The following is an 18359-nucleotide window of genomic DNA, read 5'->3' on the forward strand; positions in this document are numbered from 1 at the left end:
GCCACTAGGAAAAACAGAGGTTTTCGCAAATGAAAGCTCCTTCCCTCTCCCACACCTGCTCACATATCCTCCCTGAAGACAGAGGTAAGAAAGCGAGGCTTGATCTTCATGATGCCTGCCGACCTCTGCGGCGCTGGACCTCTGTGGGGGAAGGCCAGGAGGCTTAAGAGATGCTCCCCTGCCACAGAGACAGTGAAAGCTGTGTCCATAGAAATTCTCTTTAATGTTCTCTAAGACTTGACAGGTCCATGGCCAGGCTGACAACTCCACACACACGTGAAGGAACCCAACAGGCAGGTGCCGACAGGAAGCAGGTGCAGGTGGCTCTGGGCAAAGCAGCACCTCCCCAGTCACCATTCACCCCACCTGGAACAAGTAGAACCTCCCCCATCCAAGGTCCACCCTAACCTGGGAGAAGCAGCAGCTCACCTGTCTGCCATTAACCCTGACCTGGGAGAAACAGCCCCTCCACCATCCACCTTTCACACTGTCCCGGAAGAAACAGCCCCTCCACCATCCACCTTTCACACTGTCCCGGAAGAAACAGCCCCTCCACCATCCACCTTTCACACTGTCCCGGAAGAAACAGCCCCTCCACCATCCACCCTTCACACTGTCCCGGAAGAAACAGCCCCTCCACCATCCACCCTTCACACTGTCCCGGAAGAAACAGCCCCTCCACCATCCACCTTTCACACTGTCCCGGAAGAAACAGCCCCTCCACCATCCACCTTTCACACTGTCCCGGAAGAAACAGCCCCTCCACCATCCACCCTTCACACTGTCCTGGGAGAAACAGCCCCTCCACCATCCACCTTTCACACTGTCCTGGAAGAAACAGCCCCTCCACCATCCACCTTTCACACTGTCCCGGGAGAAACAGCCCCTCCACCATCCACCTTTCACACTGTCCCGGAAGAAACAGCCCCTCCACCATCCACCTTTCACACTGTCCTGGAAGAAACAGCCCCTCCACCATCCACCTTTCACACTGTCCCGGAAGAAACAGCCCCTCCACCATCCACCCTTCACACTGTCCTGGGAGAAGTGGCACCTCCCCCATCCACTGTCCAGCCCAAATTGGGAGAAGCAGACCCTCCCCCACTTACCATCTACCCCAACCTAGGAGAAGCAGCAGCTCCCTTTCCACCATGTACCCTGACTTGGGAGAAGCAGACCCTCCCCCATGTACCATCAACCTCCGCCTTGGAACAGCAGCTCCCCTTTCCACCATCCACCCTGACCCGGGAGGAGCAGCCCCTCCCCATGCATGGTTCACCCTGACCTCTGAGAAGCGGCCCCTCCCACCCGCATGCAGAGTGCACCTTGATTGGCAGGTGTGGGAGGGGCAGGGGTTCGCTGCTGCCACTGCTTCTGGTTCTGAGTCCTTGCTCTGTGCGGCTGCACATCAGGCTGTTGCTGCGATGGGACCATGTGAAAGTGTGCACCGAGGGGACTTGGTCGGGTATTGCATGTCACTGGGAGACGTCCTTGTAGGGGATCTTCACTGAGCAGATGAAGCAGAATTTGGGTTAAAATGAATTTTCCCAAAGCTGCAGTACAGTTTTTCAGTCCTCTAACTGCCTGAGATAAATGTTGGCAACTTCCTTTGACATTACACTTCACTTTTGTCACATAATAAACTTGGTTATTGACCATAATAACTTTATTAATATACAGACTAATTATTGATACTCACCGATGTATTTTATGTGTTATTAAGAGTCAGTCATTTGGTTTAGAAAGACCAATATCACATTGAATAATTCGAAACATATTTAAGGCATAGAACTTGCATTTTTTTCTCTTAAGCAAAATGAGGAGTTCTAGCCAATCTTGCTAGTGTTATTTATAGCATCTTATTTCCTGAGAGAAGACAGGAAAAGTGAGTCCCTGCCTTCCCTCTCTCTCTGTCTGGCTCCTCCCAGGCCTGTCTGGCAGGGGCCGGGGTGCAGGAGGAGGAGGCGGCCTCCAGTGCAGAGGGGCTGGACTTGGACCCCTGCAGCAGGTACTCGGAGCAAATGGTGAGATCAGAAGGGGGATGATGTCATTCCTTCGAAGGAATGAATTAAACGTGCTTCCTCGTGTGTCTGATTGACAGCACTGCACAGGAGAAGCGGCATATAAAGCCGCACTGCCCGGGAGCCGCTCGGCCACGTCCACCGGAGCGTCCTGCACGGCGGGGCCGGTCTCTCGCTCCGGCAGAGCCTGAGCCTTTCTGACCCAGTCCGGAACACTGAAATCAGTCATCACTGCATCTTTTTAGCAAACCAGGTACGATTATTTCTTAAACTCAATTATTTCATCGTGCTCCAATTTTAAGAAATTAGAGCTCTTGAACTGTAAGACGGGGAGAAGAAAAAAGAGCTATCGAGATTCCGAAGGTGGGTGGTGCGTCTATTAACACTAAACGGCAAGCCTTTCTTCACGTGGAGTTTTTACTGCCCACTGGAAGAGCAAGGCACGTGGCCGCCGCTAAGCTTTTCCTCCGGCTCCTTTCGCCGGCTGGCCCGGCACCCCTTCCTCTCTGAGGGTTGTGGTAGTTGCTATTGTAATGCATGTACCTACCTGGGAACCCGGTAAAGGCTTTATGTTTTCACCTTCAGAATAAGAAGATTCCACATGAGAGTTTGTTATTGAGGAGGGAATTAGAAACCACTCCCGGAGTATCTGAAAAGTAACCGAGATTAGAGAGAGACTCTAATTGTTAACATTATTAGTAGATTAGAGAGAGACTCTGATCTCTGATGAACATTATTAGTGGATTAGAGAGAGACTCTGATCTCTGATGAACATTATTAGTGGATTAGAGAGAGACTCTGATCTCTGATGAACATTATTAGTAGATTAGAGAGAGACTCTGATTGTTAACTTTATTAGTAGATTAGAGAGAGACTCTGATCTCTGATTAACATTATTAGTGGATTAGAGAGAGACTGATTGTTTACATTATTCGTAGCTGAAAAGTGTTTTGAACCTAACTAGAGAATATTTGTGGTAAGTCTATGCAAAGTCCTGTGACTGCTGGGACACACAGCGACTTTTAACAGTTTTGCGGCAGTTTGCATATGAAAAGCCAGCTGGCGGGTTGCCTGGCTACCACTTAAGGAAGGTGGGTTTGGCCTCCCAGGGCTGGGGGCTGAGCACCCAGGAGTCTGCTGTTTCATCAGACTGCTTTTGGTGGGGGATGGCCGGTAAACAATTAGCTCTCTGCAAAGTTATCTTTTACTTTGATTGTTCAACTGAAAAGAGTTTTCAAAGACCTTTGCAAATTCAAACTGTGTTCTGCTGCCGAGAGGCACTGACATCTTTCTTTTGGAAAGACACCAGCATAAACGTGGTGCGTGGCGTGCAGAGGCTGGGGCAGGGGTGAGCGGCACTGGCTCGTCCGTGGCTCCATCCCTGCCCGGTGTCCCTGGATGGGCTGAGGCCAGGCAGCCCGGCTGCTCATCCTTCCTGTGGCATGGAGCCTCACTGTCCTTTGACAATCCTCAGCGGCGGATGCTTTGTTAGACTCCTGCTCCTGTAAGAATCCACCTCAAGGCAGAGACAGTAGGATATGGTTTTGTCAAAGGAGTTTGCTTTACTTTTTCCAACCTGTCCTTATGAAGCTGGGCATCCAGAACTTTCGCGTTTGCCATCCTGTTCTTGGCTGGCCTCTGCAGGGCCAGCCCCACAGAGCTGTCCTTAGGGGACTTCAATGTGTCCGGCAGTGTGGGCTAATAAGGTGGAGAGGTGGGAAGAGCCTGCCAAGGCTGTACCTGAGCTGCGTAATTCTAACACCTCTCTGTGGTGCTTACTGTGTGCAGACATTGTTCCAAGCTCATGGTCAAGTGTTCACTCATGTCATTAAACCCTCTTAAGAGCTCCATAGAAAGGTCCTGTCAGCACTACCATTATTACTGCGGCTGCCTCGGGCATTTACAGTAGAAAGTGCCCCAGACCCAGAGGCACATTCTGCTCCTGTAACCCATGTCTGTGGCTTGCTTGGCTAAGTCAGCCCCTGGTAAAGATTCGTTTGCTGAATTCATCTCTCATAACAACCCGATGAGGTGGGCGTTTTATATGAGGCTATGTTTCTACAGATGAGGAAACTGAGACAGAGAGGTTAAGTAAGTTTTCCTAGGTTGCACAGCTGGTGTTCAGCATTGCTCAGCCTGGTGCTGGCCTCCGCCGGCCGCGGGCCGTGCTGCTTCCGGAGCCAGGACAGATGAAACAATCACCAAGGACCCGGGGGGTGGCACTGGGGGCAGCAGATGGGTTGCCGGGGGGGGGCTGGGAGCAGATGAGTTGGGGGGTGGTTCAGGGAGCAGATGGGTGCGGGGTCTGGAGGTGCTGCCAAGCATTTCTTCTGGGGAACGTTTCTTTATTTCTGGAAGGTGAGGATTTCCAGGTTACCAAATGTTGTTTCTGGAGAGGGAGAGTCCTTGGATTAACAATGAGAAGTTAACAGCCTTTGCTATTCGAAATATGGGAAGAATTGGGGTCTCAGTCTTTGCTTCAACCTGGAGCAGGGTATGACCAATTGCTGGAAGGGACTTGGGGAGCCCCGGGACCCGCAGGCTCATGCTCCTTCGGGAGAGGAGAAGCTGAGACCCACAGGGTTAATCGTGCAGCAGGGCATTGGGCCATGTCTCCTGACTCCGGGTCCAGCCTCCACTGAGCTGTGCCAACTTAAAATCCCCAAGAATGGAAAAACAGGCCTGCAGGAAAATAAAAAGGCAGGGTCAAAATGATGGCTAAGTCAAGTGTTCTGTTTTTTTGTAAGTATAATTCACCAAATTAAGTTTATTTCTAACTGTTTTTACAGTTAGTATTTATTCTGTTTAATTAGGTTATGTGTAACTGTTTTTTTTCTGGATATTTACACAAAATGCTTTCACAGATTATTTTTGTCAGGCTGGATATTTTTCTAAATTCAAACTTTCCAGATCTAAGTCCTGTCTACAAGTCATATGAACAGAATTACTCCTGGCAAGCGCTGACCTTGCCCATCGTCCATTTGCTCATCTGTAAAACGAGGACAATTAGAGCACCACTTACCTCCTCGGCTATTATGAAGATGAAATAATAGGAATATTTAGAACGTGATGAGCACAGTGCTTGCCGGTGAATGCCAGCCTAACAAATCTTAGTTATAGTTAGAAGAATCCTGCTTGAAAAGTAAATTTCCTCCTTAGCTCTTAGTTTCCCACAAATCCAGTTGGTGCTGAGTTTTATATGCAAACTGTTTTTCAATGGTCATGTGAGTCACTGGGCCAGTCTCCCTCATAGGCAGGGTTGCAGCTGTGGACTCATCACTAACAAGGGTTTCCTGTATCCCCAGGAGCTAAACTGCAGGAGGCAGGATGGTCTGGGGGCTGGTCCTGCTGGCTCTGTGGGTGTGGCCCAGCACACAAGGTGAGTGTCCTCAGAGCCCGTGGTCTCTTGGGCTTGTGAGATGTGGCTTAGCTGCAAGGCGAGAGACGACAAAATAAAGTGTGTAGTAGGACAATTTTACCCGTGAGGACCTTCTAGCTCCTTAATAGTAACTTACTTCAGAGCCAATATGACATGAGAGAATTTATCTTTGGAAAATTCAGGTGTTAGAGAAAAATGCCATTCCACTTAGAGTTGCACAGTTTATCCTTTTTTTTTCTGTAGAGGATGTTCACAGCACTGCAAGCATTTGGTGTTTGTTGAATTATTTTTGCTCCACTTTCTTCCTCCTTTAAATATTTTCCCATGTGTTTACTTTTCTACAGTATGATTTTTAATGACCACGTAATATTTCATCACAGATGAAGTTTGATCTTTTTCAATCAATTCCCACTTAGATTGGTTTATTTTCATTAGCATAAACGGTGACACAAAAAATACTGACGTGGATAAATCTTAAGTAGCATTTGTGATTATGTCCTTTGGATAGGTTACAAAATTAGAATTGTTGAATCAAAGCTTTTAATTCTTGCCAAGTAACTCTATGGAAAGTGGTCCCATGCCCACTTCTATCAGCAACACTGTGTATTATACTGTTCTAATTTGCCAAATATTACATGAAAAGGAAGGCTTTGTTTAAACTTTCCGTTCAGTGTATTACTTCGAATTATTTAAACTGTTATGATTTTGGTGAGGTCTGATCACTTTTCTTGCCAATAGCTTAGGTGGTGAGTTAAAACCATTTGTTTCTATACTGGACACTGATCACTCTTTCAGATCCTTACCCACAGGGTGCATTAAGAGCTGGAGAATACATTTTTACAAAATAGCAACCTGCTAACGTAACGGGTTTTAGGCAGTTGATCTCAACAAGAAAGCAACATACGAGTGAGCCGCTTTCAGACACTTTATCAATAGCAAGGCTAGAGATCCATGTCTTTCCTAGTTTATTCATTCATTTATTTCCTGAGCAATCAACTGGTAGAGAGGACAGCTGCTTTTCAGCCTCAGATCTGAGATGGAAGAGCCAGACAGAGTCACTTGGGACATGTGCCAGAATGTCAGTCGAGGCCCGGATTCCCTCACCACGAAGGTCGGGCTATGCAAAGGGCCAGGTGAAGGGACAGGGCGCTGCCTGGCCCCACCGATTTACCTTCTAGCACACGCTCCTCGGCCAGCCAGGGACAGAAGCTGACCCCACAGACCCGCAGCTGCGTTGGCACCACACTCTGAGTAGCAGCACTGGCAGTGGCTTTTCATCAGAGAGGGCTCTAGCACTCCTATAAAAGAGGGAGAGAAGTTGTGGGATATTGGGAGGCCTCGTTAATTTCCTTACACGCGAGGTTCTGGTTTGTCACCCTGGGTCTGGCCAACCTCGCCCTCTTCCCCTACGTCACCCTTCTGCACTGCGGTTCCCTTTGCAGCTGGTCACCAGGACAAAGGCACGACCTTCGACCTTTTCAGTATCAGCAACATCAACCGCAAGACCATTGGCGCCAAGCAGTTCCGCGGGCCCGACCCCGGCGTGCCGGCTTACCGCTTCGTGCGCTTCGACTACATCCCGCCGGTGAACGCAGAGGACCTCAGCAAGATCACCAGGAGCATGCGGCAGAAGGAGGGCTTCTTCCTCACGGCCCAGCTCAAGCAGGACGGCAAGTCCAGGGGCACGCTGCTGGCTCTGGAGGGCCCCGGTCTCTCCCAGAGGCAGTTCGAGATCGTCTCCAATGGCCCTGCGGACACGCTGGACCTCATCTACTGGATCGACGGCACCCGGCACGTGGTCTCCCTGGAGGACGTGGGCCTGGCTGACTCGCAGTGGAAGAACGTCACCGTGCAGGTGGCTGGAGAGACCTACAGCCTGCACGTGGGCTGCGACCTCATAGACAGCTTCGCTCTGGACGAGCCCTTCTACGAGCACCTGCAGGCGGAAAAGAGCCGGATGTACGTGGCCAAAGGCTCAGCCAGAGAGAGTCACTTCAGGGTACGCTCTGCAGGGAGGCGGCCACGGTGAGGGAGGAAAGAGCTTTGCTGGGAACTGACCCGCGAGTGCGTCTGGTGATGCGAGGCTTAAGCAGGCGGAGCCTGGCCTTAGAGAAGCACACTGCACCTCCACACACGTGCTCACATGCACACATGCACACACTGCACACCACATGCAACCACAGGCATGTGCACACGTGCACATGCACCACACACCCATGAACACGCATGCACACAAACACATGAACACACATCCAAAGACATATGCACAAACACTGCATATGCACTCACACTCGCATGTGTATATACATCACACATGCACACACATGAATACACATCCAGAGACATATACACAAACACTGCATATGCACTCACACTTGTATATGTATATACATCACACATGCACACATTACACACACATGCGAACACACATGCACACAAACACACGAACACACATCCAGAGACATATACACAAACACTGCATATGCACTCACACTCGCATATGTATATACATCACACATGCACACACCACACACATATGTGAACACACATGCACACAAACACATGAACACACATCGAGACATATACACAAACACTGCATATGTACTCACACTCGCATATGTATATACATCACACATGTACACACACCACACAACACATGCACAGACACACACCTCACCACATACACACGCATGTGAACACACCCTCACATATGCATGCCCGTGTGCAAACACTGTACATGCGCATGCACATGCAGACCCACATAAACACCATTCACACACTCATGTGCGTGCATGCACACCACAGACATGCATGTGAACACACACATGCACACACGTGCACACACCCTACATGGGCATACATGCACATACACAAATAAACACCATGCATACACTCACATTCACACAGATGTGTGCACGTGCCACACATGCACACACACACCACACACACATGTGAACATACTCTCACACATGCACATGTGCACACAACCATATATAGGCACTTATACAGACATGTGGACAAAACAGGTGTGCACACACCACACAAAGTCATTCAATGCACACACATCATACACATGTGAACACACACATACATGTGCACAAAAGCACCATACACAGTCACACACATGCACACACCTCCACACATAAACACACCATACATACACTCACATTCACTCACATCCCACACACACACACAAAAACACATATAGATGCACACACAGAACCACAGATGTACAGACGCATGAACACACATGCACACACACTCATACACACGTATACACACACAAACTCCACATGTGAACTCATGCATACACATACGTCCACCATGCATGTGTACACACACAGGCACACATGCACACACAGGCACACATGCACACACAACGCATGCAGAGCCACAGGCAGTTGTCAGCACATACATACTTTCACACATGCACTCACCCTTTCATGTGCAAACACCGCCCACAAGCGCGCACACACACACAATGCACGCCTTTCTAAGTCATGATTAATCAGAGAGGGCCGCCCCAGCTGTGCTTTCCTAACTGCACTAATAACCATCAGTTGTGATTGACGGCTGGTTTGATGATCAGGGAATCAATCCTATTCCAATGTTTCTAGCAATCCCAGACTCTTTTGATCACGACCAAAACCACTCCTAAATGTTTGCTTTAGCAGCGAAATGATGGGAGAGCAAAGTAGCAGGTGCCCTTTTCCAAGGGAAAGGGCTACTGATTTATGAGGGAATGGTTTCATGTCCATTTTGGTGAAAATATGTTTGGAAATGAATCTTCCTTAAACTGCAGGTGTTTAGAATCACAACAGGGTGTGGTACCTTGCTCCCTCCCAGTCATGTAGGGCCTTGGAAATAAGTACATGCTTAAACTCAGTAATTTGAGTAAAAGGCCTAGAGATGCATAGCTTGTTTTTGAGTTAATCTCTCGTGGGTGCCCGGGAATTCCATACTATATAGGATTGGCCCAGCCCCACCGTAACTCAGCTGCGGGAGGCGCTCAGAGTCTGTGTCTCTGAGTAGACCAGTGGGCCTCTGTGAGCTCCTTTGCCCAATGCAGAAACTCGCTAATCATGGTGACTTGCAAGGAAAGAATGGCCTTGAACGTCCATGGGAACATGCCCAGAACACACAGCAGGCCACACCTCTCCAAGGGCCATCTCACTCATTTGTGAAACATTTCCTTCTAGGTAGATTTCTTACATTACACTTCCATTTCTTGTGTCATGCTCAAAAGCAAAATTTCAAAAGTCCTATATACAGAAAATCTGATTATAAAGAGACTGCAAATCTGCTACGTAGAAGGAAATACTTTCACTACTTGAAGATTACATCTTGTGTTTTTAGAATGTCAGTGAGCTTGGCATCAAACGTCGGATGTTTATCTGTTGCTCTATTTTTCTGCTTGTATGTATTTACAGGGTTTGCTTCAGAATGTCCACCTCGTGTTTGAAAACTCTGTGGAAGATATTCTAAGCAAGAAGGGTTGCCAGCAAGGCCAGGGAGGTAGGTGTGTTTTCAAAAATGCATTTGATTTACTGGCTTGGATGGGTTTCTATTGTGACATGATGTATGTGTGTGTGTGTATGTATGTGCATGCATGCTTGTAAAAATTCAAGTAAAAATATTTGGAACTACCACTATTCTCTTTGAGTGAGTTAGCTGGTCACCTTAGACATGTCGATATCTGAAAATAATAAATTGATTAAACAGTTAATTTTAAGCAGATTTTAATAATCCAAACAATTTTATTATAGAAGACGAAATATAAATAGCTGGTACTTTAATATGACTTTAAATATAGGCGACTTTTCCAGCATATTAATGTGCGATGCTTGTCTGCCTAAGGAAAGTCATAGATATTTGTTGAACTTGACTTATAGAAGTTTTTTGTTTGTTTGTTTTGTTTTTTGAGACGGAGTCTCGCTCTGTCCCCCAGGCTGGAGTGCAGTGGCACGATCTCGACTCACTGCAAGCTCCGCCTTCTGGGTTCACACCATTCTCCTGCCTCAGCCTCCCGAGTAGCTGGAACTACGGGCGCCTGCCACCATGCCTGGCTAATTTTTTGTATTTTTAGTAGAGACGGGATTTCAGTGTTAGCCAGGATGGTCTCGATCTCCTGACCTTGTGATCCACCGCCTCGGCCTCCCAAAGTGCTAGGATTACAGGCGTGAGCCACTGCTCCTGGCCTAGAAGTTTTCTTATACTGTTCATAGTTGTTATCTCCATCATATGATGGAAATCTATGCTACTTAAATCATTGACAGATGATCTCACCTTTTTTGTTAGTTACAGCTGTGAATGGTATTTCCAAGCATACTTTCCAATATTTTCTTGAGCATTTCATTCCGAAGGTTGCTACGACAGGTTCATTAAATGCCATACATCATTTAATCTTCAGAGTCACTACGTGAGATGCCTACTTTCACTTTCTTCGTTTTACAAAGAGGAAGTCTGGCGCCCAAGGGGGTGCTGTGTGGCTGCCGTGTTCAGCTCCCCAGAGAGCAGGCAGCAGGGCTGCTGCCGGGGTCTGACAGCCTCAAAGCGGAGCTCACGTCTGCCACACGGTGTGGCTGTGTGCGCATGAAGGCCAGGCCATTTCAATTCCAAATTATGACAAGTGTAAATTGTTATGTCGTCGGGAAGATGTGGGATTTGGTATCTTTGATGCACAATGACTCTGTGATCCCATCGGCTACTTCAGAACCGGGGTGCGTAGCCCACTCCTCAGTTACACGTTGCAGGTCCTGATTGCTGTGCATGTCCTGTGGGGAAAGAGAACAGGGAGACATTTGATCATCAGTGCAGGGAGAAGGGTGTTCTAAGACCAACCCTCATCCCAGCTCCGACTTTCACCCCGCCATGACCCTCGCTGTGCCTGTGACCTGAGGGGTAATTTGCAGCACAGGCAGCGTTATCTTGGCTCCAGCACTCCGAGTGCCAGGGCCTCAGCTTCATGAGGCAGTGCTCTTCCCCGGGCTCCTGGGGTGCAGGTGGCTGTGGGGCTTTTGGGTACTTTTTGTTGCAATAATGTTTTCAGTCTGATATATTTATATGTATATATGCAGGTGTGTGTGTCTGTGTGTGTGTATTTTCACTAATATAGAAAAATATTGTTTTTATAAACAAAACATATATGCAAATATTATTTGTATGAAAGAAAATATACCCTTTGTGGTGTTCCTAATCACACGTTCGTACCATAATTTCACGTGGGTTCAGTTAAACTAGAGCACAGGTTATCTATGGCATGTTGAATTCGTTGTCATAATGGTTAGGGAGTAAAACTAACCTACTATGACAAACACGACTTACAATTCTATGTAAGCAAACATCCTGTGTGTGTGTGTGTGTGTGTGTGTGTGTGTGTTACCAGCATACGCCCTAGCAGGTGCAGTCTCCTTCAGCAGGTATTTCCTAGGCTCATAGGTACCAGTGAATAATCCCTGGAACTATTAAAAGCAAACCTTTAAAACTTATGGGAAACTCTTAGATCTTCCAAAAAAAAAAAACCAAAAAAAAACCCCCAGACTTACAGAGAAATCTAGATCTGTTATCTCCAGATGTAGAATAAGTATGGATCTCTATACATGTATCTACCTACCATATGTGGCAATCAGCCCTGAGTTAGTCTACTCAAAGCCAGGTGGATGCCGATGTCCCATTTGGAGATCTTTGCCAGCGAAGACTTCTTCTTCACTGGTTAGGTCAGATTTGAGGAAAATGGGTCTTTATAGAAATAGCTACTTCATGGAGTGGTGCTTGGTAATGACACTCCCTTCTTCACTGTTTGTTAAAAGTGAGAGTAACCTTGTGAAGAGGCTGAGCCATTATTATTTTACAACTGAGAATATTGGCAGAAGCCTGGAGAAATACAAGCTAGTTGGAAGGTTTTACTACAAAGTAAAACTACATGCCTGTCAGAGCCGGAGCAGAAGCAAAGATATATGTGGTCTTTTGTTTAACTTTTAAAGGAATGAAAAGCAAATACCCTAGGTTAGCTAAAGATCAGTGTGCTGGGTAAAATCCACTCAGGGTGGTTTCTCTCTCTCTGCTTATCCATTGATATTGACCTGATTGTACATGGTTATGGGCATGATGAATCTGAGGGGAAGCTTCTGAGCTTAATGTGAATTGCAGCACAGTTTATAACCAAGTGACAAAAACTCGATCACGGAATGCCTGACAGTGCTGTAAAATGTGTAAGTCATTCCTCAATAATGGACTGTCTGAGAGAAGTCAGGCATTTCAAAGACGGGATCCTCACCCCTAAGAGGGAGCAGAGTCCTAGATGGGGGTGAGGTGAGCTCCGGCGTATAGCCTGGGCCCCTACTGCGTCCGTGCAGGCCCCACTGAACCTGAGAACGGGACCTGCCTCCGACCCCAACTTGCCTTGGGTCAATTTGTAAATTACGTGCCATACCCATCCAGGTCCCACGATATAGGGTTTCAGATGGAGCGGTGGGAAGGTAGGAAGGTGGAAGTGGGGGGAAGGTGGGAAGTTGGGAAGGTAGGAGTGGTGGAAACGTGGGAAGGTGGGAGCGGTGGGAAGGTGGGAGCGGGGGGAAGTGGGAAGGTAGGAGTAGTGGGAAGGTGGGAAGGTGGGAAGGTGGGAAGGAGGGAGCGGGGGGAAGGTGGGAAGATGGGAAGGTGGGAAGGTGGGAGTGGGGGGGAAGGTGGGAAGATGGGAAGGTGGGAAGGTGGGAAGGCCGGGACCAGCAAGGCACAGTCTCGAGGGGACCGGCTGTTTCAGCAAGAGGATGAGTGAATTTTCTTTAAAGCAGAGCAAGGAGCCATAAGAAAGGGTGTTTGGGGATGAAAATAAAAAAGGATGAAGAGTCTAGAGGAGCTGTCAGAACTTGTAGGGGATGTGTTGTTCAAGAAGCAGATTTGTGGTCGGAAGCTTTGGAAAGAGGGGACCTGGGTCTGAGTGACATGCGTGGCTGCTCCTGCTTCTGCGTTTGGACCGTGTGGGCCTGTCCTATACTTCTGTGTCTCCCCACTCCTAAGCTAACCACGGCTCTGCTCCTTCTGTGACGCGTGGCAGTGTGGGAAACAGCCGCTGTCCCCTGTCCCTGCTGTTCCTGGTGTCACCCAGCACCAGGCCTCTCTGGGAACCAGGGCAGGTCATCCTCCCTGTGGTTCCGGCCCTTGCTGCTGGCCACGTCCTCCGTGACGCTCAGGGCCCTTCTGTGCTTCCCCTCAGCTGAGATCAACGCCATCAGTGAGAACACGGAGACACTGCGCCTGGGTCCGCATGTCACCACCGAGTACGTGGGCCCCAGCTCGGAGAGGAGGCCTGAGGTGTGCGAACGCTCCTGCGAGGAGCTGGGGAACATGGTCCAGGAGCTTTCCGGGCTCCACGTCCTCGTGAACCAGCTCAGCGAGAACCTCAAGAGAGTGGTGGGTGCCCGCGCGGGGCTGCAGGGGTCACAGGGCACGGGCAGCTCCGCCACTGGCCCATCTCGGCGGATCTCAACACTCCTTGGCCTGGCAGTGCCTGGTGCTCGATTAAAAACCTACAGTTCTCAGGGGAGGCGTCTGCTGGGACCCTTGCTCAATATTCAGCCTTGTTAGAGGGAAGTTGGGTAGATCTAGGGAAGTATTCCCAAGGAAAACAGTCCTGGGCACAGTCTCCAAAGTACATTCTTAATTTGGGGAAATTTACCTCCTCGGTAAATCTGTAGGTACGAGTGTACACACACACACACACACACCTGCAGAGGAAAATACTTTTATTTAAAGGACTGCATGTTGGAGTAGCTGAAGAAGCAGGATGAGAAGTCCCCGTGAGGCTGGCAGGAGTGAAATGGGTTTTAGCAGCACAGCGTGGCCAGGAAGAGTGAGGGATGCCTGCGGGGCTCAGGACGGGCAGCTCGCAGTTTAGAGAAAGGGACTGAACATAATGAGGTGCTCTGGGCCACGGTGCCCCACGATGTCCACATGGCTAACCAGGCTGCAGTGATGCTGACTTGTACCTAGAGGACACGAAGTAAATGATGCCAGGAGATGGAACCCGGGGCAAGGAGGGCCGCGAGGGCAGGAGCCCAGGTCAGGGAGGGTGGCGAGGGCAGGAGCCTGGGGCAGGGAAGGCGGCGAGGGCAAGAGGTTGGCTGTATCCCTGCCTGTCCTTATGGCTGCTGCCTGGGGACCTTGTTCCCACCCGCAGTCCCACCTTGGGTTCCCATTTGAAGGCGTCCCAGCATTGCTCTGCACTGACCCCGGTGTGATGTGAGCCGCGCAGTTTCCCCTCCCCTGGAAGGCAGGTGGATGGGTCGCCGCAGAAGCCCAGGCAGTGACAAGCTGTGGCACTGGCTCAGAAAGCTCCCTGAGGATGGAGGGCAGCTTCTGGGACTTCCTCCCAGGGATAAGTCAAGTCCTACTAGACTTTAGAGCTTTTTAATGAAGGAGGAACTTTGTTTTTCATCCACAAGCATGATGACTAAATATGTAGTTTTCTTGTCTGTACTTAAATATTTCACTTGATTTTCCAGTCGAACGATAACCAGTTTCTCTGGGAGCTCATTGGTGGCCCTCCTAAGACAAGGAACATGTCAGCTTGCTGGCAGGATGGCCGGTTCTTTGCGGAAAATGAGACGTGGGTGGTGGACAGCTGCACCACGTGTACCTGCAAGGTGAGGCCCCAGAACACGGCTCTGGGGGGAGGAGGCCACCACTGGACACTCGGCAGAGCTTGACTGCCTGGAAATGCCAGCATTCAGTGCAGATGTATAAAACCTGTTCAGCTATGTGAGGAAATCCGAGTGTAAGAACCACAGACGGGCCAGGAACCATATTTATGACTCGAATCAACCTTTTTGTTTGCACATAAAGAACCAGAGCCCAGATTGCGGGGAGCGACCTGGCCAGCATCACCAGTGGGTTAGAAACAGGAGGAACAGAGAAGCCAGACATGGCCCTAGACTCTGCATTTAATTCCATTCGGTTCTGACAGAGCCTGAGGCTCAGCAGAAACATTTGGGGGAAATACAAGCCACTGCCTGAAGTCTTATAGACAGACAATTTAGCTTTTAGTGTTACTCTATTTCTGTAACAATGGCCTCAGAGTTGCCCTAGATAACGGGAGTTCCTGCTGCCTGTCTTTTCTTCCCTCCTTCCAGGAAACGTGGGGCTCTCTATTGCTTCCTTGCTGCTCAGTGAAGGGAGAAAGGAACGGAATGAATGCAAAGAGCCATCTGGGGGCCCTGTTGTTGTCAGGCTCTGAGCACTAATGGGAGAAAAAGATGCCCTTATTTTCACATCTCTGTTTGTAACGTACGGTCCATAGGATGGAAAACATTCAGCCATTCTGTCGACTCCTTCTAGTCTCAGCCCTTGTACCAATGTCCCCTGCTTTTAAATGAGTGTTTCATGCATGCCTTTCTTCACTTGTAGAAATTTAAAACCATTTGCCACCAAATCACCTGCCCGCCCGCGACCTGCGCCAGCCCGTCCTTCGTGGAAGGCGAATGCTGCCCCTCCTGCCTCCACTGTGAGTATCGCCAGCCGGCGAGCGCATCCTGCATTTTTAGGACGTCCATGCTTGTTTGTTTATTGATTCATTGGTTGGTTTTGGCGGAGAAGAGTGAGGTTCAGCCCCATGAGGACAGGTGAGGGAATCAGGGGGCCACCCTAGGCCACTGGTCGTCCGCTGAGGACTGAATCGTGGCCAGAAAGGAGTGTGGAAGCCCTGGGAACGTGGGGGTGGGAAGGCCTGTCCTGATGCTTCTCAGACGAGGAAGCTGAGCCCAGGGGTCATGCAGGTGAGCCCAGAACAGGCCTTGATGGGGCCCCAGCTCAGTCAGAGAACACACGTAGATCTGTGACTGTGTTACGGCGGCGAGTGATGACTGTACACACACTCCTGGATAAGAACCATAGGAAATCAGACAAACAAAAACCAAAGACTGTTACCCAAGGAATATGTTCTAAGTGATAGAAATACGTTCCAAGGAACAGAACCTGAGACAGAGAGGAACCACGCGTGGACACCCTGGGGGTCCCGGGCCACCCTGGAAACTCAGTGCACGTTCAGAGACTGAGTTGACCCCAACGCTGCCCTCGGGTCTCTGTGCTGCCTCCCACCCCTGCCCCAAGTTCCCTTCCCAAGTTGGCTCTGCTGACCCCACCCAGAGCTCCTGAGCCATCCATGGCTCCCCAGTGCCTTGCTATCCAGGCAAGGTGCTTCAGGTCCACCCCGCAAGTTGCTGCTGCACTAAGAGCAGGCAACGCTTCTCCCAAACTAAAAGTCACCATCCCCCAAACATTCCCAGAATGTTCCTGTGGCCCCAGAGCTCTGTCATCCTCAGGACACCTTAACTCTGATGCGGACAGAGAATGAAGGGACTCAGAGCTCACGCTCTGCCACTCTGTGATTTTGAATACAATGGGATTTTTCTGAGTTTCAGATTTATTGCCTGTAAAATGCAGAAAATATATCCCCTATATGGTTAGTCTTATAATGAAAATCAACAATTCAGTACGCATAAAAGTGCCTGTTAGGTATTCACAAAGCCAGATTGCTCCTGGCACAGCATAAAAATATAATCTTGATAATTAAATGGCCCACATTAGACTAGAAGGAGATATCTTATGTTACCAAGAGCATCATAACCAGGAAAAGATCGCCTTGACCATTTTTCTTTTCTTTTCTTTCCCTGCTTTCTGGAACGCTGAGTCATGGCACATTCATTGGGTTTCTCTCCTTACGGGAATGATTTCTTGCATCAGGTTGCTCTTTCTTTCCATTTGGGGGCTGTGATTACCTGTGAGGAATTTCTTTACAGGGAATCTCCTTTTTATTAGCTTGTTTCAGTTTACTTGGAAATAAGTGACCTGTAATTTTCACCAATAATTGAAATGTTTCACTACATTACGTACATCAGTGAACAGAGGTTAAATGGAAATACATTAAGTCTTTATAACTTTAATGAAACCTCAGGTAGAAAAGATTCAGCAATGTCTTTGGCAAGCTATTTTATAAAATCGATTAGAAGACTTTCCTGGACACACACGGATTTAGCTCCCCACGGCACCCAACAGTAGACCCAGAAATGCATTTCTGCTCTTCCCTTGAAAGGCAGCCCCTGAAGTCCTGTGCTGGTCACAGACTTGGGTCCCACAGAGCCACAGCCCAGCCACCGGGACGTCCACCTGCCCCAGCCAGGCAGTGGCTCCTCAGACTCCTGGATGCATGAACTGCGGCCCCACGCCAGCTGCCCTGTGCCTGTTCTGTTCTGTGGCACGTCTGCAAGGCAGGGCCTGATTCCACTGTGTTTGCTTCCTCTGGCAGCGGTGGACGGTGAGGAGGGCTGGTCTCCGTGGGCAGAGTGGACCGAGTGCTCGGTGACGTGTGGCTCTGGGACGCAGCAGAGAGGCCGGTCCTGTGACGTCACCAGCAACACCTGCTTGGGGCCCTCCATCCAGACACGGGCTTGCAGCCTGAGCAAGTGTGACACCCGCAGTGAGTGTTGGGCGTGTGACACCCGCATGCCTGTGGGGGTGGGGCTGGGCTTCCCTCAGCCTTTGAGACCTTTGCAAGGGACAAAGCTGTCCTCAGGAGGCGCTGGGCCTTTGCAAGGATTCTGGCCAGGCGAGGCTTTTCCTCCCGGCTGATGGGAGGGATTCTCCTGCCCTCTCCTCGGCAGCTGTGAGATGCTTCTCAGTTAATAAGGCACATGGTTTATAGGCAAACGCCCCTCTACGCGGCACAGCCTGATCTCTCTGTGCTTCTTGTGTTAGTCCGGCAGGATGGCGGCTGGAGCCACTGGTCACCTTGGTCTTCATGCTCTGTGACCTGTGGAGTCGGCAACATCACACGCATTCGTCTCTGCAACTCCCCAGTGCCCCAGATGGGGGGCAAGAATTGCAAAGGGAGTGGTCGGGAGACCAAAGCCTGCCAGGGTGCCCCATGCCCAAGTAAGTGTGGTGAAGACGGGGCCCTGGGTAGG

At 49.5% G+C, this 18359-nt stretch overlaps 1 protein-coding gene across 2 annotated transcripts in view; it reads left to right on the plus strand.

Annotated features, from left to right (window-relative positions):
* Positions 1 to 2151: 2151 nt before the first annotated feature.
* The window catches only part of THBS2 (thrombospondin 2), a 38668-nt gene continuing 22460 nt past the window's right edge, over positions 2152 to 18359 (plus strand). For both annotated transcript variants that reach the window (XR_013416938.1, XM_015137723.3), the window contains exons 1-9: positions 2152 to 2274; positions 5327 to 5400; positions 6843 to 7399; positions 9831 to 9915; positions 13616 to 13812; positions 14904 to 15044; positions 15805 to 15901; positions 17702 to 17872; positions 18151 to 18327. Coding sequence is in view for 1 of the 2 variants with exons in the window: in XM_015137723.3 (XP_014993209.3) it covers positions 5349 to 5400; positions 6843 to 7399; positions 9831 to 9915; positions 13616 to 13812; positions 14904 to 15044; positions 15805 to 15901; positions 17702 to 17872; positions 18151 to 18327 (1477 nt within the window). In the remaining variant the exon portion in view is untranslated. The remainder of the gene's footprint in view (positions 2275 to 5326; positions 5401 to 6842; positions 7400 to 9830; positions 9916 to 13615; positions 13813 to 14903; positions 15045 to 15804; positions 15902 to 17701; positions 17873 to 18150; positions 18328 to 18359) is intronic.

Source organism: Macaca mulatta, chromosome 4, assembly GCF_049350105.2.
Source record: "Macaca mulatta isolate MMU2019108-1 chromosome 4, T2T-MMU8v2.0, whole genome shotgun sequence".
Classification (NCBI taxonomy): domain Eukaryota; kingdom Metazoa; phylum Chordata; class Mammalia; order Primates; family Cercopithecidae; genus Macaca; species Macaca mulatta.